Source organism: Impatiens glandulifera, chromosome 3, assembly GCF_907164915.1.
Source record: "Impatiens glandulifera chromosome 3, dImpGla2.1, whole genome shotgun sequence".
Lineage (NCBI taxonomy): Eukaryota > Viridiplantae > Streptophyta > Magnoliopsida > Ericales > Balsaminaceae > Impatiens > Impatiens glandulifera.
Genome location: NC_061864.1, coordinates 27669944 through 27694645, shown reverse-complemented (window position 1 = coordinate 27694645; position 24702 = coordinate 27669944). Strand labels below are relative to the sequence as shown.

The 24702-nt window shown below is 32.4% G+C and overlaps 2 protein-coding genes across 2 annotated transcripts; both read right to left on the bottom strand.

Annotated features, from left to right (window-relative positions):
* Positions 1 to 21088: 21088 nt before the first annotated feature.
* On the bottom strand, positions 21089 to 22521 carry LOC124931459 (probable LRR receptor-like serine/threonine-protein kinase At3g47570). The gene is made up of 2 exons (XM_047471924.1): positions 21806 to 22521; positions 21089 to 21491 (listed from the first exon to the last, which is right to left on the bottom strand). The coding sequence occupies exons 1-2, from the start codon at positions 22467 to 22469 to the stop codon at positions 21115 to 21117; spliced, it is 1041 nt and encodes a 346-aa protein (XP_047327880.1). The 5' UTR covers positions 22470 to 22521; the 3' UTR covers positions 21089 to 21114.
* Positions 22522 to 22545: 24 nt separating this feature from the next.
* LOC124930102 (LRR receptor-like serine/threonine-protein kinase EFR) lies at positions 22546 to 24431 on the bottom strand. The gene is made up of 2 exons (XM_047470463.1): positions 22720 to 24431; positions 22546 to 22639 (listed from the first exon to the last, which is right to left on the bottom strand). The coding sequence occupies exons 1-2, from the start codon at positions 24429 to 24431 to the stop codon at positions 22546 to 22548; spliced, it is 1806 nt and encodes a 601-aa protein (XP_047326419.1).
* Between the last annotated feature and the right edge of the window lie 271 nt (positions 24432 to 24702).

Genomic DNA, 24702 nt, shown 5'->3' with positions numbered 1-24702 from the left:
TTGTGATTAAATAGTATTTCGCTAAATTGACCAGCGATACTTAGATTCATAATAATCACTAAGTAGAATTGTGATTAAAAAGTATTTCTCTAAACTGACCAGCGATACTTAAATCTATATAATCACTAAGCAGAATTGTGATTAAATAGTATTTCGCTAAACTGACCAGCGATGTTTAAATCTATAATAATCACTAAGTAGAGTTGTGATTAAATAGTATTTCGCTAAACTGACCAGTGATACTTAAACCTATAATAATCACTAAGCAGAGTTGTGATTAGAATAATCATTAAGATTTTTTCGCTCCATGTGAAAAGCGAGACAAACTTAATCACTAAACAGAGTTGTGATTAAAATGACTATTAAATTGCTCAATGAAAAGAGTAATAAACAATAAACACAATCAGCAAACTAAGTCAAAATGTGTACTCATGTACAATCCAAAGACTAGGCAAGGTGTGTAGAAATATGGTCGAAACCACCAGGCTCGATCTACACGATCGATAAACCAGGAGCGATGCATATTCTAAACAAATGTGAATCGTCAACGAGTGGATGATAAACCGACTTTGAAGAATGAAGGGTAAATTACACGGGTCTCCTGAGAGACTCGTCAGGTTTGTTCTCTTTTCATTCAAGGAAGCCAAAAATAAACTATAAATTGGGTATTTTCAAAAGGTAGTGCCTATTTTCAACCTTGGACATGCATTTTTCTAAACCGAGTGTTTTCTACAAATTTTGTCCAAGAGGGGCATTCTTTAGACACTCATTTTTCACACCTAATTTTATAGTTTATGCTTTTCATAAATCTGAGTCTATAAAATTTTCTCGAATTCATTCACGGACTCATTGCAAGATTTATATTAAAGACGATTATTTATAGAACAATTGAGTTTTTGAAAATAATAGATTTTGAATTCTTAATAAAGTTAAGGTAGTAATTTGTCTATGTTACAACACTTAGAGAAGTTATTATACTTAGAATATTCAAGGTTTTATTTAATTAATTACCTTGGGTATTTATAAAAAAAAATTAAAAAAAATTATTTTACAAAATATATATTAGCATTTTTATAAAATTTCGTTAGTTATATTTTGTTTGTTAGATTAGTTAGATTAAACTTTGAAATTTGATTTCTTGAATAAGTTAGTTAGCATTTTATTTATTTAATTAGAATTATTCCTTATAAATAGGAATAATTAAAAATAAAATTGTTTATTCGTGTTTTTAACAAGATTTTTTTTTTGTAGGATGAAGGGGTGTGTAAAGGGATAACGTGCAAAAATAAAAAGATAACGATGTCTACACAATAATGCGGAAGCATCCTAGGTCAAAGAAGGAAAAAAGAGATTGCTAAAATAAAGGAAGAAGTTGTCAAAGGAAGAATAATTCAGCTGTGTTGAAGAAAAGCATGAAAGCTTGGTCATTTTTAATTAAAAATTAAAATGACCAAGTATTACATCATTTATTAAATAATATTAAATAAAGCTTAAATCTCATTGGATGAAAACTTGATATTTATTGACATGTCAAGTGGAGATTGCTCCATTATTTTAAACATTTGTAAATGTTTAAAATAGTTTTTTCTCAAAAGGTCAAGTGTGTTAAATGGGCCTTTGGGCCCTAGGGTTTCATAGTTTTGCATATAAAAATTTTAATATTAAAGTGACCTTAGGCTGCCCCTTTTGAAGTAAAAGAGTTCATCCACTTGAGTCAAGAAAGCAACCATCTTTGTAAGCTTCTACCTTTAGTTTTTGTCTTTAATAAGATTGCTTTTGGTCTTTCTATTATATATCTTTAATAGATTGCTTTTGGTCTTTTTATTATATAATATGATTGTATGTATGATTATTAGCTAATTAGGTCTTTAATTTATGTATGATTTATCTAAACTTCAATAACATACTTAACATGTAAATAAAATATAACTAAAAAAAGAGAAAGTTTAATGTAAAAAAAAAAAAAATTGTTTTCTTTGTATAAACTTTTAAGGGCTTTTGAATTTGAAGAACCCTAAATAAAAAAAATTCAAAAAATAATAAAGAAAAAACTTTTTTTATACAGTTTTATTATTATTATATTATTATTTGAATAATTAGATAAGTTTTATTATTATTATATTATTATTTGAATAATTAGATACGTTCAATTATATATTAATAAACTTTTATAAAATTTTAATGTCATTTGATTTTGAAAAGTTCTAAATAAAAAAAATAAAAATAAAAATAATTTGTTTTCTTTTTACAGTTTTATTTGTTTTATTTGTTTTAGTTTTATTTGTCTTTATTTATTATTTTAATTATTTATTTATTTATTTATTTTATTTATTTATTTATTATTATTATTTTTATTATTATTATTTTTTTATTATTATTATTTTTTTATTATTATTATTTTTATTTTTATTTTTTTATTTTTATTTTTATTTTTTATTTTCATGTAAATCTTTTAATGCTTAAAATGGAAAAGTTCTAAAATGTGAAGCGTAAAAATGTTTTAAAGAAATGCCAAAATTAATTAGTAGAGATCTTAGGGGCGTTGTGAGATATAGTGTTAAAAAATCATTTCTCACACGTAACCATACGCCGAACTCACATCTCTTAAATTCTTAATTTTTTAAAATTAGGTGGCGACTCTGTTCTGAGATTAATTAATAAAAAAAAAGTTAAAAAAGCCTATGACACACTTACCATTAAAAAACTCTCAATCTCTCCCAGATTCGACGGGAATGTAAGATATGGAGTTGTCTATAAAGCCTCGTTTTTTTTAAAACTTAAATTTTTTTTGACATTAAAATTAATTCCCCTCACTTTTACAAAAATTTAATTTTTAAAGAGTGTCCTAGAATTTTCAAACTAGTTGATCAAAAAATTATTTTTTTAAAAAAATCGATCACACCTACAGGAAGAAATTCAGCCCAGACTCGGTTGAATAGAGAAATAGGTCGATTCAACTTATTAACTAAGTGTATTAAAGGAGATTGCCTCATTAAATTGAGGGACGATGATCCCTTTTTTAAGTTTTACACACATTAGAGAGAGAATTAGACTTAGAAGCCAAGGAGACCAATTGAAGAACACACTAAGAAGATTCCGGCGAGATTCAAGTCTTCTTTGGTGAGCATCTTTTGCAATTGATTCTTCTTCTTCTCTCGCTGTTCAGGTAGGTTCTCTCTAGCATATTGATGTTGTAATTCATTCAAGACGTTAGTTCTATACACCGACATCGACGTTGAGTTGGATTCATGAATGTATTTGATTAATTTATAGTTCATTTAAATTCCATTTGAATTCTTGGTTAATCTAGTTGTTAGAGTTCCAGGTTATATTGAGTTTAGTTAGGAAGAGGTTGGGTCTTGACTAGCCTCGTTTCTTAATTTCTAAACTATCCGAAAACATCAACGTCTAGTCAACAGAGGAAGAACTACCGATTAGTTTTTCAACGAAGCTCTAGACTGCTTCTTCATCGTAGCGTAGGTGTAGTTGAAGCTCGGGAAGACAAGGAAGACTCTTGTCATATTCGTGGAGGCAATGCATCGACGGATAATGAGTTATAGACGATAGCCATTTTTTGATTTTCAAATGTGTAGAGAAATCCTTTTTTAATTCCTCTGTTCTTCGTTTCCTTGTGTTGAAATTCCTCCATAAGGTTTTCATTAGTCAAGCGAGACTCTGTGGCGACAAACTCAAGTCCTTTGAGGCAGTGGTGAGGTGGAACGTAGCTCCGTCGAAAGTTGGAAGTTTGGATCGGGAAGAACAAAGAACGCCTCTATTCTTCAGCGTTGGATTCAAAGAATCTTCAAACGAACAATTAGGCGACGAAGATGAAGCTGATTCCGAGGTGACTTCAGATGTCTGGTCTTTAGGCAAATTTCCCTGCGCGACGTCGGGAAGGGGCGAGCATCGACAAAGCCCCGACAACTTTTCAGTTTCTTCTTTCCGATTTCCTTAAAGTTACAAGATGCATTCAACATGGCCCTCGAACTTCTCAAATGTTTAAATATGCATGAGAATTTTAATTCATAATTAATTTATTAATTCATAATTAAATAGGCCCTCCAACTAATTGCTTTGTGCAATTTAGACCTCAAACTTTCAAATTCAGATTATTTTAAATAAATCTGAATCAATTTGATCCTTAGACGATATCTCTCGTCCAGTTCAACCTTCAAACTTTATATTAGTCCAATTTTGTATATAAAGTTTCAATTTCTATCTTTTTGGGAAATTCTTAGGGCTTGTTTGGTTCCTTTTACACAAAACAACCTTGTTTCTTCAATTGGAGTCTCTAAATTTATTTTAGAAAAATTCCAAAAATTCAAAGATGGTAAAAAAAATTTCAAAAATAAAAATACTTTTTCCATAATTTTGAGTCTTGATTTAAAAATTGCTTATTTTGAAACGCTCTAAACTTGAGCTCCATAGCTTAAGACATTATGATATTTTGGCAATGTTTCACAAAATTATTTATGACCTCTCTAGATATTTTTAGAAATTTCTGATCACTTTCAGAAAAATACTCATTTTGGCAGAGTCATATTAAGAGTCTCGTAACCCCAAAAAGTTCTGTATTCAAGTGCGAATGTTTAATAAAATATGTTCGACATGCACAAAAACTCTTGAGATTTTCTAACATTTTTGGGAAAATTCTCAATTTCGATTGTTACATACTTCGGGGATCCAAATCCACTATTCTATCCTTAATCCACATACCAATACACTCGTGAAGTCTTTTTCGTATAAGGATTCAGAGTTCAAATCAACAAGTAAACTTTCAAGCAAATGGCAAAGCGACGAGTTCACATTATGGTTTACATGTGTGCCTAATAATGCATTCGAGGTTCCACTATATATTCTTTTGTCTAGGAGTACTTAACGAGAGTTTAGAATCATTTCTAGACTAAACATATGATATCCCTTTAAATAGAATTAAAACACAATAAATGGAAATAAAGAGAATTCTAATGGATTGATGTCAACCTATATTGAGATCTATTTAGAGCTAGGATTGTTCCTTCTATATTAGATACGAGGTTTGGACATACACAAGAAAAAGAATTATGAACTCATAATGCAAATGTGTAACGTACCTTCACAAACAATTGGTCAACTACATTTGAGTAGAGACTATTCCATGGGATAGGAGCATAGGACATAGTTGCTTTGCCTCTTTCCTTATGCGTAACCAAACACTGAACCCTTAATCCGTGAATACTTTGTTTTTTTTTCCTTTAGTTTCTTTTAATACATTTTATACACGTACAAATATAGAACTTATATGGGCCAATCAAAAGAAGTCTATGATATAGAACTCCACTTTGGTTCTTTATCTCAAACATATAGGAGAACATCCTATATAGATAGTCTTTTTTATCTAATTTTTGTGAGATTCGAGAAGAAGGTAAACCATGGGGTTCTATAGCATAACTTTCATAGATTTTTTTTCTTCTAAAAGTGTATAGGTCGTGTTTACCATTCAAGTCTTTTATTGCGTCCTCTTTGTGGGGGAGCACTCGAAATGATAGGTAAGGTATGAGACAAATCGGTTTCGAATTGCACAAACCGTTCTTAAAGATGGAGCATTTGAATGAATACATATACTCTTAGGACCAGATCATCTGAATGAATACATCTACTCTTAGGATCAGATAATTTCATACTCTAAAACAAAAGAAGTTAGGTGATCTCTAAGATTGGTAGACATTTAAGTAGAGAAATACCCGCGTACAGAAAACATTTTTGGGACATTTAGGGAAAAGGAGAAATAAAAACACACACAAAAAACTGACAACTCTACTGAGAACTACTAATTCTTAGCTCAAAACATGTAGTTTGCTAAACTACCCTAACAAGGAATTATGTTACCAAACTCCTTTCACAAGAATCTTTTTTTGAGTGCATAAAACTCGTGAATACAATGTGAATCTCGCATTTGATTTTTCTTGATTTCTTGTTTTCATGTGGATTAAACTCAATGAGGTTCAACGCTTTTTAATTGAAGAGGTGTGTAAATATAAGTGTTTTGGTAAACATTGTTTGCACATGAACAAACTCAAACGCTTCGTAAATGTTGTTGTTGTGTAGTCAAAGAGTATCCATAAGAATATTAACTACACTAGAGGGCCCTCGAGCCTTACTATGTATCTTTTAGAAACATATACATCCAATTATGGGTGACGGTTTTTCTCACCCAAGTTCTCATCTTATTTTCTTTTGATTACGACAACTCGTGTGTCGTAAGCCAATCACTGTGTTTCTTTTCTATATGTTTGCATGCTAGAAGAAATAGACGCTTTAGGACTAAAACTGGAAGTTATTTCTTAAAATAAAAACTGGTTATAACGTTTTGTTTTGTAGGAAAATGTCTTCTCTTCCACAAGAACATCTCAATCAATATTTGGAATACTTCTTAAGCTGCAAGGAGGACTTCACACATTTTAGTGCTAACAATATTTTGTTTCTTATCCGGACACCATTGGATGATAGACTTTGGATGCATATGAAAAACAAGTGAAATTTGGAAGTTCGAGCCTTCGTCATAGGAGATCGTCATATTTTGTCCAATGATCGAGAATTTTCAGGTGTTCTCATGATGCAAGCCAATTATCTTTTACATCTACCCGTAAAACTGGATGTGAACCCACGAGACCTTCTATAGTAGGATTAGTGTGACTATATGAAGTGTATGGCTCATAGGCTGATCAAGAAGGGACATTTATCTCACGGAGTGAAACGATTATTTCATGCGTTCCAGCAACACCGGATGTCAATATAGAGTGATTTAAAGAGCTTTTGTAGTTCTTCTTGCTAATGTCCTTTTTTCATTTAGAGGACAAGCGAACACTAGCTCGGTTTGTTGAAGTCACTCTGTCCATGGAGGAAAATCCACGTGACTTAGCCGGAATGGTGTTCGCTCAAACTATCATGAGGCTGAACGACATTCCACACTATATCAATGTGCTTATACATAGGGGATTCCCTTTGGTCCTGTACATTTGGCTCATAGATAAGCTTAACTTTATACCATATCACTCTTCCCCTTACTTTTTTCTCTCCTAGTTATAGAAAATAGGTTAGCAGAAACCCATCAAGGGTATCCAATTGAAAACATCCATCCAATTCGATACGATACATTGTGCATTTGTATCGTTTTGACATGTTTAAATACTTCATGGATGATCGTCCATTCATTGTATTGCTTCGTCTGGAACATAGTACCTATTACTATATTGTTAATCTTTTTCAATAATTCGGTATGAGTTCCATGACGCCGTACAATGGACCAATTCCCCGAATGATTGGCCCTCTGAATTCTACTCTCTATGAGAGATATGATGACATGTGGAGTCGAGCATGTCAGTTCAGCTCACAAATAGATGGATTGCATGAGTGGAGGTTTCTAGGAGTCTCTTCAAGTCCTACGATGATGAGATCATGCTCCAATTCTGAAGACGAAGTGGACAATCTCGCATTGGTGAACTATGAGACAGTCTTCGATTGATAGGGCAACTATCTAGTTTTACTTTCTATTTATTTTATATTGGTATTGCTTTACTACGTGCACGAACTCTTTGTGTGCACGAGTAATAGCCACTTCCTATTTATATGAACAATGATAATTAATGTCAAAATGGATTTAAAAATCAAGTGTTTATTTATATGTTATGACAAATTTTGCATGGTTGATGACATGGGTTGTCACAATTGTTTAATGTAATGATACAAATTGGTTATGAATTACCTTATCTAATTACATGGTATTTTCGTTGCATGAATGCATTAATTAGAATGGGTAAATTCTTGTGAATGTGTAAAATGGAATTTTCTTTAAATAACAAAAATCTAATTTAACATTTCCACCTCCTCGTGTAAGACATGAAGCTCCTCAACTATGAAGTTTTATCTATATACATTAAGTTAAACAAGATACACATGACTATTTTCCATCATTATGGTCTTTACCATATTCTTTCATTGGGTCATGTCGAGGTTAACATATGTTTGATGGCCCACATGGGTCATGGTAATTTAACATTATCACCTCCACGTGTAGAACATGTAGCTCCTCAACTATGAAGTCTTGTCTACATACATCGAGTTGTACAAGATGCACATGGCTCATTTCCATTATTATGGCCTTGACCATATTCTTTCTTTGGGTCATGTCGAGGTTATCATACATTTGATGACCCATATGAGGAATGGATGGTGTGTCGATACACATAATTTTGCTATTGGACGTCATTGTCTCACTCCTACGCTAAAGGAGTTATGTGCTCTTTTGTAACCTCATTTGCGGAGTATGCTTTTCCTTTCTTCTATGGAAAGAGAAATTTCTGATATAAATATTCTCAAAAATCAATTCGGATACAATGATCATGATTCACATTCTCTTGTTCAAAATGGGATCTTGAACATTCAGTTAAGGCGTGATCTTTTTGAACGTCTTGCTAGTATTGATAGTGATGCATTTGTCCGGCGCAAGACATTGATCATCCTCTTATCACATCTGCTTTTGAGTCCTATAGAGTTTCATCGACCATCATCTCACATTCTAGAGGTGATGGTATCCTTGGAGTACATACAATACGATTTGTCATGTATGATCCTTTTTAAGACATTACTAGGTCTCAATCATCTAGTGCTGCGTGTTTTGCGCATGTTACAAAGAGTCTCTCCACTCATCCTTTATTTGTTGATGATGAATAACCTTAGTCTCTCATCTCTAGATCCAGACTTCTTCTACTTTTCTTATGTTGAGAGAAAAGAAGATAGACTTTGTATGGCTGCCTCCATGCAATCTATCCGAGATGATCATCCCATTCGATTTATGATCCCTTCATATCTTATCGAATCCATGATTTATGTCATGAACGGTTGTTCGTTCATCATGTTGGTGGGCCTCGAGATGCTCACATCGTATAGTACTATCCTATTGTACTAACAGTTAGGTGTAGAACGAGAAATTCCTTGGGAGGGATTATGTTGCACATTAGAAAGCCCATTTTACGGCTTCTGTGTTTGAGGAATACAGATCTATGGTGTACTTCCAGAGCGCTTTCTCTTCCCAAACCCCAAAGAAGAGCTGCAAGAACAATTGGAAATCATCACCATGATGAAGTTGGTCCAAGCGCTAGACTCCAATTGAAGCGTGTGCACGTGCAAGTGAAGGTGCAAGAGTAACTTACTAACCTGACAGCATGGTCCATTCGTCTTCTCAAGATCACGCAGAGACAAATGTAGAAGATGCAGATGATGGTGCCAACCGAGAAGCCAAATGCAGAGAAGTGGAGTCCGAAGAGGATGACATTTCCATGGATCCTATTTACTTTCCTAGTCCTCGTGATCTATCTAGGTATCCTAATTGCGTTCTCAACGTTTAGGATTATTCTTCATTGGACCATGTCTCCCTTTATTAAATTATTGTAGACACCTTAATTTATAGTTTGGAGTACTAAGTTATCATTATTAATGTAACACTTTAACTTATTATCAAAACTGATTTACTAAGGACAAGCACTTATTTTTAGGGTATATTTTATTACTTAGACATGATAAATGCTCATAAGTATAAAATCTGAATTTTCAAAAAAAATTGTTGGAATTTACATGAGTTTTTCTTCATTAGTTGTTTAGGAAATGCCGTTGCTAGGTGCTGATTCTCTTGTGATTCATGTGGATTGTTTCTTTGAGTCAGAAGGATCTTATGCCAGATTTAGGCTAGGAGATTTCTTTACTTTGATAAGAATAGAAATTAACTTATGTTTCTTATATCACATGCAGTGCATGTAACACTGGGATTAGGATACTCGCATATTCTCACTAGGTGATAGACACTTATACCATACATTTGAGGAATTTCGAGTTATCACGTTGATACTTTCAATCGAGATCATGAATCTTCCACCTAGTATAGGAGACACAATGTTGTGATGTTTCCTACAAGAATATTTCGGTTTTCCTGATCACAAGATCTAGTTCCTTATAGTGAATGGAGAAGTCGATATTCATCGTTAACATGAATATTCTGAAAATGACACGATAGTGGTCTCGTGTGAGATTATGCAACAGAGAACTATGTTCATCGTTCTAGCTCATTTTCTCTTATGTAATGTAGAGGGAAAGATGCCATCCACTAGAATTTTTAAAGTGGTGGTGCTCTTGGAAGATCAAGGTTAGGATGTGTATGTTGTGGTGCTGACAAAGATTTTAATGGGACTCAATGATAGGGCTTTCACTATTTCCATGATGTTAGAGAGAGAAACTCCGCAAGTCCTCTATATTTGACTATTGGAAAAGATGAACCTCTTCCTTATCCTTGCGTCCAAGGGTAGACTGCCCCTTGCTGCACAGACCAATGTCATTTAATTGTCACCATATCCGAGACATCTGTCCATGGTATCAGATTTCCAATATGATACATGAGATGTACGGTTATCCCATTACACCACACATCTTTTCGGCAATTTGGCAAAACGTGTGAACCTTTTGATGATAGCCCCATCTATCAGATAAATGGTCCTATCAGCGAGGAAACATATGAGCACTATCTCGAGCTTTGGGACACAACTAAAGAAGTCTCAATACCTCGAGAGTAATCCTTTAGGATGTAGATTGTGGATCTTCAGAATCTAGGAATTACCATCCCCTAGGGCGAACAAAGAGTTTTATAGTTTGTACGCATTAAAAATGTCCTTCTCGGAAAAAGCGCGATTTTTGATTTTTAAGAAATAAATATAAAATATAAATCTCTCTTCAAATTTTCAAATAAATAAAATTAAATTAAATCGGAGAATTAGTTAAAAAAAACAATTCTAACTTAGAGTTGCCACTTAATTTTTTTCACAAAATTAGAAAATGAAATATTTTTGTATGTAAAATTATAATGCTTTACAAAAAGAGATTTCTTAAGAGTTAGGTGTTTGGTTACATATTAAAAAATACATCATTCCTATATGTTTCACGTGCCAATTAGAAACTATCTCTACTTTTAATATTTTAGCCACTTTTTAGAAATACTTTACACTTTTTTATTCGGTTTATTTTTGTTGTTCTGATCTAAATAAAATATCAAGCATAACTTAACACTAAATCTAAAGTCAATAATTTATTTTGTAAGTAGAATAATACTTTATATATAATAATAATTACTATAATAATTACTCAAATTAATTAAACCTAATCCTCTTAAAAATGAGAAAAATAAGAAAAATAAGGAGAATTAAAATTTTATTAAATTAACCCAAAAATTTTGGAGTTTTTATATCTATTTATATTATTTATATGGACACAAAGAAGTGAAATCAAATATTAGAATTTTAAAAAAAAAATACTTTTGTTAAATAGTAATATTTTAAACTTTTTTTAAAATATATTTATAAAATGGTTCAAGCATTTAAATGCAAAATAAATACAAAATAACTAAATATAATGAAAACAAAACAAATTGGACCTAAGGGCCATTACAAGTTTCAGTTTTGGGCCTTAGTCGGCTGCCTCATGGGCTTACGGTTCAGAGTTGGTTCATGAACTTTTTCTTCAACCTCCAACTGCATACCTTGTTATCAGTTTTGTTATTTATATATTTTTTTTTTTTTTTTTAGTTGTGGTTCTTGAGCAAAATCTCAAGAACAATAAACTTATTTTTTTTATTTTAAATTAAAATATTTAAAATAATCAATTTTTTTTAAATTATATTAATAGTGAATTCATCGATAATATAAAAAATTAAGCTATAAATGAAATGAGGAGTGATAGAGGAAGGGAATTTAATGAGGAAATTTGGTGAGGGAATGACGTGGCATCACCTTCATTGTTTGGAAAATGTAAAAGTGGAAGGAAAGAGAGAAAAAAGAGAAATTATTTGATTTTTTCAGCGAATAAGATTATGCCATGTCATTCCCTCACCAAATTCCCTCACTAAATTCCCTCACCTAATCATTTCTCAAATGAAATATACAAAATTTAAATATATGAAAATTTATATTTATATTTAAATAAAATTAGAGACGAAATAAGAGTTTACAATAAGTCTTAAATGATTTCTAAAAGTTTTTAAATTTTTTTTAAACAACTCACTAACACTCAAATAAATTTACACACTAAAAATATAAATTTTAAAAAAAAATAACTTAGAAAAACTAAAATAGTGAGACTTTCTTTGTTAGGAAAGAAATTGAGAATTCATGGTTATAAATTTATGAATTAACAAGCACCATCAATTTCTCATAGTTCCCACTTCCCAGGTTAATATTCCTTTATTTTATTTTTTTTCTTAAATAAAAAATAAATAAATCAAAATTAATATATATTATTTTATTTACCCTATTTATTTAGACAAATAAACTAACATTAATATATATATTATCATATTTATTTGTTTATTTATTTTATTAACACACTAACAAAAATCATTTAAAATTCAACTATTCCAACACTTTATTTTATTAATAATGGTATGATAAAATTTATTTTGGATTTAATCGATACATTATTCCCCAAAATAATTTTATTTTTCAATTTACATGAAGTGAATCCGTATATGATTTTAAAAAAATATTTTTTTAAACTCGTGATTTATTTATTTAAAAATGTAAATTGGAGATTGAAAATGAGTGTCTACCTAGTTTGATAATTATTTTGAAAATTTTAAAATATTTAGAGATTAATAAAAGAATTTGGAAAGTAGCTGAATTCAAAAAGTTTGATCATTTTAGAATTTTAAGTTTACAAACAAGTTTCATCTTACAATTATTTTTAATTTAATTACTGCAATTTATAAAAACTTTAAACAAAGAGATATAAAAGTGAGGTTTTAGTGACAAGATTAAAAAAAAAATAACTTAATTTTTGTTAATATTTAGACATAGCTAAAAAAAATTATATTTCTTTTCATTACCTCCAATCATTTTAAAATTTACATAATAATATATATATATATATATATATATATATATATATTTATTAAAATATTTAAAATAACATATATAAAAAGTATTTTTTTTAATTATTTTTATTATAATATATATATATAATGTTATTCCAAGTTTTAAATAATTATAAAACATGGAGAAGGAGTGAAAACATGTGGTTTTGTATTCGAATTTGGGCAATCACATATTTTTATGTTAAAAATGTAGTAATAGAAAGAGAGAGAGGTTACATAGATAAATTAATATTAAAATATAAAAATTAAGTGTGCAATCTAGACTTACAAAATAGTATGTGAAGGTTGATGTGACAAAAATAAACTATAGGTATCTTTTTTTTCGATTGAATAAATATAAGCATAATTTTATAATCTTATAAGTAAATGAATTGGGTGTGGATAAGAAAGAAAGTATAACAAATAATGATTGTGTGGTTGATATAACTAATTTTACTCTATAGCTTCTTCATTTTTAAGAAGAATTAAAGCCAAAAAGAGTAAATTAGTAACAATGTGATGAAAATCTCAATATTTAGGGAGCCATGTAGAGCCTCATTAAGACCTCAATTAGAACCTCAGTCCCCACTCCCTCTCTTATGGTGTAGATAATGTTGTATAATCGATGATATTTTGATCTCGGATGCCATTTTAAACAATTTGAACACCCAGTGTATGACCAAAATAGGAAGCGACATTGTTTATTTATCTAAATCGAAATACAATTTAAATGCTCCAATAATGCAGGTTGAGAATCGAATTAAGTGTTTTTAGAAGGGTAAAAATGTTAAGAAAATGTATGTCGAAAGAGAAGCGTACACAATTTGTATAGATATTAATTATGATCGGAAAGGACTGAAAAAGTGGTCATATAAAGAAAATGACATAAAATCTCTCGATTCCCCAGTTTCTAGATTTAAGTATATAATGACATAAAAAAGATGTGATGTTTCATTATTTTACTTTATCTTTCGAATGTGATTGTATGTTGTTTTAATTTATTTCTGTTGGGTTGAAATTTTTAATGAACTCAACAGGTTTTGATAATTTAATTTAAATAATCAAAAAGGAAGAAATTGTTGGGTTGAAAATTTTAATGTTTAAATTAGTTTTGATAATTTAGTTTAAATAATCAAAAAGGGAGAAATTGTTAGGTTGAAATTTTTAATTGATTTAAAAATAACTTGACAATTTTGATTTGATGATTGATGAAATAGTTTTTGGATAAAACTAAGTTCAATAATTGTTAGTCATATCAAATATATAAATATATATTTAGATATCAACATCTTAAGTGGTGTAGTGGTAAGCATGCCCGTCTGTCATACAGGAGTTAGACCGATTTTATGAAAGAGTCTAATAGAAAGAGAAAGTTAGACGTGTGAGTTAGAAAGAGAAAGTTAGACGTGGGGGTCTAATGTTAGTTCAGGCGTCTAATAAACTGTTATTAGATGGGGGCGTCTAATAGACTGTTAGATGGGGGCGTCTAATAGACTGATCAGGTGAAAAACGTCTAAGTAGATGAACGGCCAAAGATGAGGCGTCTAATGGACGGCTAAGATGATCAGATAGGCATCTGAAGGCAGATGCTCTTTCTGGCAGCAAAGTATTCCAGGCAGCTGTTAGCAGAGATCAACAAATGAATAACCGCCACGTATGCCATAATTCAAATTGCCTGTACTGCATTGTACTACCACGATTTCAAGAATCTTTTTGTGATGTACTACCCAGTAACTCATGGATAGTACATCCAACGGAAAGATGACATGTGTCCAAAAGAAGGATTTGACCGTTGAAGCTTTTCAAGATTAAATTGTTGCCTAAGACAACGGAACAAATCACAGGCTGAAAAATACAAGAAACAGAGAGAGAGCTGATTCATTCATTTTTCATTCAAGAAAGTTTCTGAAATCAAACATCTCACTTATCATCTAGCTGTGAATACATTGTATTACATATTGTCTTTTCTGTGAGAAAACTTTAGTGTTGTAAGTTGAACAAAGGTTGTTTTGTTCAACAGAGAGTTAGCTAGATTAGTGAACTGTATTTGATTCAAAGAAGTATAGTGAATCCTTTCGGTGGTTGGAAGAAGGGGTGACGTAGAAGAGTTTGCTCCGAACATCCATAAACAATCTGATGCGTTATTTACATTCTGTCATCTTCTCCTTTTTTGGTTTTTAGCTTCAAACCTAAGCAAATGTTTCCGCACTTGAATTGTTCAAGAGTTTGCAAAGGTTTGTGAAGAATAGAAAGAGATATTAATCTCTAACAGGATTTCTATCAAACTGTTTATCCGAAGTCGTCAACAATAGCCAGACCCCGTCTCTATTGGTGCCGCCGATCCTAACAATTGGTATCAGAGCCTCGTTTTCTATTCTCAAGCTTCAAAAGAATCTGAATCATGTCTATGACTGTCATCAACAATGTTCCCATGTTCTCAGAGGAAAACTATGTTGTGTGGAAGGCGAGAATCCACGCTCATCTAGCTGTCATAGATGATGACATGTGGTTTGTCATCACCGAAGGTCCGATAAAGATTGAGAAGGCTAGATCTGAGTGGACCAGTGAAGATAAAAGAATGAACAACCTCGACAACATAGCAAAAGACATCCTCTACAAGACATTGGATGACAACATGGCATTCAAGATCATTACATGTCCCACAGCCAAAGATATTTGGGAGAAGCTGACTAAAATGTGTGAGGGCAACGAGCAAACAAAAGAAAACAGACTCATGGTTGTTCTCAACAGTTCGATAACTTCAAGATGCGTCCTGGAGAGACGATGACTGAGTTCGATGAGAGATTCAGTAAGGTTATCACTTCTCTATCCACTCTGGGCAAAACTTACAACAACAGAGAGGTTGCGATCAAAGTCATGCGTGCTTTGCCCAATGAGTGGGATATTAAGACGATGGCGATGAGGGAGTCTAAAGACCTCAATAAGATGGAGCTCTTTGACTTGCTGGCCGATCTAAAGGCTTATGAGTTCGAGTTGAATTATAGAAATGAAGAGAAGCACCCCACATCCACCATCATAACAAAGGCATTGGTGACTGTTGAGGAGCCATCTACTGTCACTGCTGTGAAGGCTGCTACTATGCAGATTAGCAGCAATGCCATGGCTCTTTTCATGAAGAAAATCTACAAATTCATGAAGAAGAGACACTTCAAGGAAGGAAACAGCAAGCCGAAGCGTAATGAGAAAAAGAAAGATGAGAAAAAGAACAAGAAAGAGCTGAAGACTCTCATGGCAGCTAAAAACAAAGCCAAGTAGGCTAACAGCGACTCAGACGATTCATCATCCAACGTCAGTGATGATGAAGAGGTCACTTGCTTCATGGCAAAAGAAGAAGTTGACTCTGAGGTATTTGATTTCTCCTCTGAAAAATTCTCAAGAGATGAGTTAATTACTGCACTCAATTACGTGGTCATTGAGTACAAGAAACTGTCAAACTCTTTTGATGAACTAAATTTGAAAAACAAATCTGACGGCTCTTCTTCATCTCAAAACAATGATTCTAAAGTTTTTGAAAACAAAATGGTTGAGCTCTCATATGAGAATGAGAAGCTCAAGGAAAATGTTCAAACTCTGTTTTCTAAAAACCAACGTTTGACATATGTGGTCGGTTCCTAGACGAAGTCTGGAGATGCAGTCAAATAGCAGATAAGTATGTTGAGGCCTGCCGGATGCAAATCCGGTTTAGGATTTGATGGCAATGACTCAGACAAGTCTTGTGAAAAGTTAAACCCAGAAACTGACAAGTTTAAGTCTATAAACTTTGTCAAAGGGAGCTTAACTGAGAATGGAACTGATCCAAGCTGTGATGAGTTAACCTTAAAGGATGAGATTACTTATGTTCCGTCAACTGTTAGCTGGCTGAAACTTAAGATGGAAGCAGCCAGCAAGTCTGGCATATTAAAACTTGACAGGAAGTCAAGGAGTTTTGGACAAAAATCATCCTCTAAGATTAACAGTTCAGCTGCTAGCAGAAAGACGTCTGCTAAGCATAAATCATACGCACCGATCACAACGCAACATGGGAAATCCATAAAAATAATCAAAGTATGGATTCCCAAGGGACTAATAAGTCATGGACCCAAAGAAAAATGGGTACCAGATTCGTTATTGTCTTTGAATGCAGGTAAAACAGGAAAGCAACTTGGAAGAGTCAGACGACATCTGGACAGCCAACTGCTCGGACATAGCATATGACAATCAGCAGCCTGAAGTGGCTGACATCTTCTCAAAGCCACTTCTCGAGTCTAAGTTTTCTTACCTTAGAAATATTTTTAGGATTGTTAGATTATGATAATGCCTAGATTATGTTTAAATCATGAACTCAACAGGTTTTGATAATTTAATTTAAATAATCAAAAAAGGGGAAATTGTTGGGTTGAAATTTTTAATGAACTCAACAGGTTTTAATAATTTAATTTAAATAATCAAAAAGGGAGAAATTGTTGGGTTGAAATTTTTAATGTTTAAACTGGTTTTGATAATTTAGTTTAAATAATCAAAAAGGAAGAAATTGTTGGGTTGAAAATTTTAATTGATTTAAAATTAACTTGACAATTTTGATTTGATGATTGATGAAATAGTTTTTGGATAAAACTAAGTTCAATAATTGTTAGTCATATCAAATATATAAATATATATTTAGATATCAACATCTTAAGTGGTGTAGTGGTAAGCATGTCCGCCTATTATACAGGTGAGTTAGACCGATTTTATGAAAGAGTCTAATAGAAAGAGAAAGTTAGACGTGTGAGTCTAGAAAGAGAAAGTTAGACGTTGGGGGTCTAATGTTAGTTCAGACGTCTAATAGACTGTTAGATGGGGGCGTTTAATAGACTGATCAAATGAAAAACGTCTAAGCAGATGACCGTTGAAGCTTTTCAAGAATAAATTGCTGCCTAAGACAACGGAACAAATCACAGGCTGAAAAATACAAGAAACAGAGAGAGAGCTGATTCATTCATTTTTCATTCAAGAAAGTTTCTGAAATCAAACATCTCACTCATCATCTAGCTGTGAATACATTGTATTACATACTGTCTTTTCTGTGAGAAAAATTCAGTGTTATAAGTTGAACAAAGGTTGTTTTGTTCAACAGAGAGTTAGCTAGATTAGTGAACTGTATTTGATTTAAAGAAGTATAGTGAAACCTTTCGGTGGTTGGAAGAAGGGGTGACGTATGAGAGTTTGCTCCGAACATCCATAAACAATCTGCTATGTTATTTACATTTTGTCATCTTCTCCTTCTTTGGTTTTTAGTTTCAAACCTAAACAAACGTTTCCGCACTTGAATCGTTCAAGAGTTTGCAAAGGTTTGTGAAGAATAGAAAGAGATATTAATCCCTAACAGGATTTCTATCAAACTGTATATCTGAAGTCGTCAACAATAGCCAGACCCCCGTCTCTATTGGTGCCGCCGATCTTATCATTCACGATAATATTTTTTGATATAATTTATTTGGTTATAATTTTCACAATTAAACAGATCAATAAAAAATGTTTTACCAAGAATTGAAAATATTATAAAACAATCAAAACATTATCATTTTACTATTATAAATAATAAAATAAATCCCTTGTTTAAGAAATTGGTTAGGTGTTGAATTATGAAATTCAATTTAGTGTAACCTCTAAAACTCAGACATCCCAAAAATATTTAATTTGATAGACTAAATCATTAACTTACTTTCATATGAAGTGAAGGGATGAATCAAAATGGTAGCTAGAGTTTATTTTTAAGACTATTGAATTAGACTATCTTTGACTTGTAAAAGTCATCACATCATTATTATTTGATAAATTATGAAAGAAAAATGGCATGTGTATGAACTTGGGCTTTGAGATTCCGTTTTAGTTTGGTACTTAGTTACACATGAAAAAAGGATTCGGCGATATGTCTCACGTGTCCACCGAAAATGAATCGTAACTACTACAAAATGTTTGACCATTTTATAAAAATACAATTTTTACACTTTATTTTGATCCACATCATAACATGCATATAAAAGTATAGAATATTTCAATCATAACATGCATATAGTTCTAGTACTATTTTGTCCTTAGTCATGTGTTTAAGTTATAGCCATGATGTCGGATGATATAAAAAAAGAGAATATATTAGAAGGCACCAAATTACAAGAGCACAAATTCAAAATACCTACAAACTCAAAACCACAAAGTTAGAAAGAATAAAATATAAAGAAAGTTAAGTTAATCCTTTTACTTTAGTTTGTAGGCATTTTAGGGTAAAATTCAAATAAGTTTTTGGGCAGCTTAAATTTTGATTTAAAACAATGACCACAATAAGGAATTTGTAGATAAGAAAGGTAACTAAATTCATGTTCAAGAACCAATGCATTTAGAGTAATATAAGAATTTATATAAAGTTCACAAGAACTTGTCACCAACTACATTTATCATTTTCCAGAATTTTAACCTTATAGTTTATGCCCTATGCGTCATACTTAGAAGCCAAAACAATTCAGAGAATATGAAGAAAAATGGTAGATAAATGTGTCATGAATTCTGTATAAAAAAAATCAGACAGTTTGGATCAATATCTAATTCATAATCAAACATGAACCAAATTGTAATAGAAAGTATAAAAAATTTCCTAATTTAGGAACTTTACTGTTTTTTTCCATATGACCTACATAGACATAAGAGTGTCAAAACAAAAGTTATAGATATATGAGCATCTAAGTCATATAAAATATTTAGAAAAATTGGTGTTAAAACGAGTTTCGAGTTTACTCTCCAAAAATGTCTACCAAATGACTAAAATCAAGTTTTATCAAAGACATATTTACTTGTGGACTTCGATACACATCATTAGGATTCGTATTTTGAAAAATATTGATGGCCACAAATTTGTAGATAAGAGGGGTGATACATATCCAAAATTTAGACCCATTGAAGATACGATTAGATCACACTCATTTGTCAAAGTTTGCCAAAATGTATGAATATTTATTTTCAAAGAATTACCTGAACTCATTTGAGTTTCATTAATACTTAAAAGAATGATCATAAATAATTCATACAAGTGTCTAGATATTATTTAGACCATTTGAACATATCAATTGAGGTCAAATTCAAGAGTTCTTTGAAAAATATATAAGTTAGTTTAAATTTAAAACTAAAATTATAAATTACAATGAGAGATCATGATTGATTTATTATGATATATTAATCCATTATGAACTTTAAATTCATACTCAGGATCCTCCAAGAACAACAAACCCAAAATTAAACATTTTTTTTTAAATATAAATGGTGGATTTTCGATTTACTCAATGAGATCGATCTTGGAATATGGGAATGGATGAACAATATATAAAGAATGGATTGGATTATTTTTTTTAATAAAAATTAATTTTATTAAATTTAATTGAGAGTTACAAATAAGAATTTTAGTGAATAATACCAAATAATATTTATAAATTAAATAAAAAATTGATATTCTAAATATCAAATTGCTTGAAGAAATTTTTTTGGGAAATTTTATATCAACAATTTAAAAAAATAAAAATATTTTCAATAAAAAAATCCAACCATCATAAATTGATGGTTACTCCAAAGACAAAACTCATTTGAGTTCTTGAAAATTGAGGGTTAAAGTATAGCAAGTTGTACGAATTAATGAACGGTATTGAAAGAATCTCTATCAAATATTTGAGTTACAATTAAAATTATCTTTAACCGGGGTTGGTAAACAACGTCGAAAAGATATCGGCAAATAATAATTGACTATCTGCACATATGACCAAAATAGCGAGAAATTCATAAAATAATGGAAAGATATCGGTAAGAGGTCTCCATATGAAAAAGCAAATTCAATAACTCTTTATTAAAAAAATAAAAAATAACTTCATATCCAATTATTTCGTCTCATTTGCTGCTAAAAAGGGAACATACACATACTTAAGAAGGAGTAGCAAACGGTCCACCAACAATGGAGAATTTTTTTCGATTTACAAAAATTCGTGACGAAAAACACTGATTCGATCAAATATAATGTTTAACCTAACAAAGACACAACACCTAAAGAAAAAAGTTGAAAAAAATATTAGTTACAAATACTTCAAGATAAGTTTCTTCTATGTTACAATCACTCTCTTTATATATTAATAATTATATTTATAATGTCTTACATAATTATACTTATTTCAAGAGTTGATAATTGTGTGGGAGATACTCTTGAGCTTGGAAAGAACATCCTTAATATTGAGACGAGCCTCAGCAGAATCAACCGTGCATAGAATCCCAACCTCAAGGATCTCATTTAAGCACCTCCATTCTTTCTCAACACTCACACAACACTCACCCTTTTTATTCAAAATCTTGCCCATGTTCATAACAATATTACAATCCACCACTTCATTTACTCTATTACTTTCCAAAGCCTTTTCCACCCATTTCTTCAAACTCAACCCTCCCACGAAACTCTCCTCCGTAGGACCTCTCCCCGTGAACAGCTCTAGCAATGTTATTCCGTAGCTATAAACATCTCCAGCAGCACTCGGTTTCTGTCCCATCCCGTATTCTACAACCCAAGTAAAAATAGAAATATGAATCAGTCTTTTTGTTATAACTTTGATTATTATCTTGAAAAATACATTTGAGTGTCTTGTCTAAAACAAATATCTTTATATCAAATGTTACACTATAATTTATCTCATGATCTTTCAAAATCATTTGTATTTGAATTATTTCAAAAGATACTCAAGAAGATTATGATCCCAATTTTTTTCTTCTTCACTAAATTAAGGTGTTCTTAATTGAAAGGAAACTTAGTTAGCACCATAAACTAGATAATGTGAAATAAATTCTGAGATCAAATATGAAATGAAAATGAACCTGGAGGTATGTAGCCAATGGAGCCCCTTAAGCTGAATGTGTTGCTTAAGCTAATAGAATGCTTAGAATCCTCACAAGTTAACAACTTCGACAACCCGAAATCCGCCACCTTTGCGGTCATGTCATCGTCCAAGAGAATATTGTTTGGCTTCAAATCACAATGCACAACCTGACTTTCACATTCATTGTGAAGATAGTTTATCGCATTCGCAACATCGAGGGCCACGTTTAGTCTTTCCACGATGCTAAGCCCGTCTCCATTTATATGCTTCCTCTTTCCAGTTATCCAGTCCTCTAAGCTCCCATTACTCATCAGCTCATAAACCAAAGCGACAAAATCCCTATTCTTGAAATCGGTGCTTGAGCAAGCCGTGATGAGCTTGACGAGGTTTCGATGCCTAATGTTCTTCAATGCCTTACATTCTGCCACAAATGTCTTCATCGACCCTTCCTGATCCATATCGATGACTTTAATTGCATGTAACGGTCCTTCTTTACAAATCCTCCCTTTATAAACCAACCCAAAGCTCCCACGACCAATCAAGTTCTTTTGATCAAAGCTTTCCGTCGCGATTTTAATGTAGTTGTAAGAAACCGCCATATGTTTTCCCTTAAATGACTCCGAAAACATCAACACTTTGTCTTTCACTCGATTCATCCTCATGTAAATCACCCATAAAACGGAAATGCACACGGCCAAGAGGATTGGTACGCAAATGAGTGTAAAGATCAGGTTTAGACTAGTTCGGCCGCCAACCCCGTTTTCGCTGCCGAGCTTTTGGTTTCCTTGAAGATCGACAAGAGTTGAGTTGGCGAACCCATATGGGATTCGTCCTTCCAAGTTGTTGAACGATAAGTTTAATAGTTTTAAAGCTCGGATGCTCTCGAGCTCAATAGGAATGGTGCCGAATAACATATTTGAAGAAATATCAAGAATTTCAAGTCCTTTTATTTCTCCAAGAGAGGATGGAATTGAACCTGTGAACTTGTTATTCGCCATTAATAACTTCTCCAAGCTTTTGCAATTCGAGATTGAGTTGGGTATATTACCCGAGAACAAATTGTTCGAGAGATCAATGGTGACGAGATTGTCCAGCTTTCCAATATCTTGAGCTAAATTCCCCGTAAAGGAATTTTTCGAGAGATTCAAGATAGTGCTCAAACTACGAAGATTTAGTATTCCTCTTGGTATGCTTCCGTTGAGCATGTTTCTCGACAAGTCCAACTTAATCAAATTCTTAAATTTCTCGAATTCGGTCGGTATGCTTCCCACAAGTTCATTCCCTGACATGGAAATCTTGTTCAACCTCTCAAGATTTCCAATTGACACCGGTATATTTCCAGATAATCTGTTACCCGACAAATCCAACTCCTGCAAAAAAGTTAACATTCCTATCTCCGGTGGAATTTCACCAGAGATCGAGTTATAACTTAAATTCAGTAACATTAAGCCACTTAACTTCCCAATAGACGCTGGAATTCGACCGTAGATTCGATTCCCTCCCATGTACAATTTTCTCAAGTCCTTTGAAAGACTTCCAATCGATTCTGGTATTCTCCCTTCTAGAAGATTTCCATCAATAGCGAGATAAGATAGACGAGTTGCATTGGTTAGAGAAGTAAGGAAACTTAACCCATCATCTCCATTGCTAAAAATCCTATTGCCAGCAATAGTATACATTTCCAAGTCTCGAAGATTCTCGAGACCTGGCGGCACAGACCCATGTAATAACATATATGACATTCGAATACTTCGAATGCGGGTAAGATTGTGTAAGGAAGACGGGATAGGACCGGTGAACATATTGAAGCAGAAGTTAAAACCTAAAAGATTTGGAAGTGAGAAGCCAATATTAGTGGGAAGATCACCCGTAAGGTGATTAGCAGCCAAGACTAGATAAACCAATGATGACATATTGTAAACAGATTGAGGAACATTTCCACTAAGGTTGTTAATAGAAAGATCAAGTATTCGGAGATTCCGAAGGTTTCCCAGTTCCGACGGTATACCTCCAATTAGACCGTTGGTACCCAGATTCAGATAAGTCAACGACGTTATGTTGGCGATCGCTAAAGGAATCTGGCCAAAGAAATGGTTACGTGCCAGATTCAGTTGCTGGAGCTTTGAGAGACGGTTAATGTCGTCGGGTATGTTACCGGAGATTTGATTTTGCATGAGGTCTAAATTGACAAGGTCCGAACAACGACTGAGGTTTGTGGGTATTTCTCCATTGATAAGGTTGAAGCTTACGTTAAAAGTGTTCAGATTAAAAAGGTTTCCGATTTGGTCTGGAATTGGTCCAGAGAACTGATTGTTTTGAAGATGTAGCGACCTTAAGAATGAGAGGTTTCCGATGTGGGGGCTAATGAGACCCCCGAGACCCATGCCGGAGAGATTGAGTTCAACGACTCTCTGTTGGCTGCAAGTGACGCCAGTCCAGTTGCAAGGGGAAGAATTATCATTGAGCCAATTGGAGAGTGGGGTTGTATATGGATTAATGCTTAGGAAATTGGATTTGAGTGCAAGTAAAGCTTGTTTATCAGTATCAATTGTAAGTTGAGTTGCAGAGGAGATGGTGAAGAAAATGGCAATAGAGAGGATAATAGTATAATTGGAGAAAGCCATTTGAAGATACAAATTGAACTTTTTCTTGATCTTGTTAATTCATGGTTATAACTTGGAACCAGACAACTGTATTTAAATGTGGTTGGTTTTCTTTTGGTCTTTTTCAAATATTTAGAGAAGAAGATAATGTCAATATAGGTTAGCCCTATGTAAGTCAAAGCCATGCAGCCGCTTTACTTAATGTGATTGTGCCACCCAAGTGGTGAGAAAATGTTATCTTATTAATCATAGTGAAATTTAAGGTCTTGTTTGGATCTAGGTTATTTAAAAA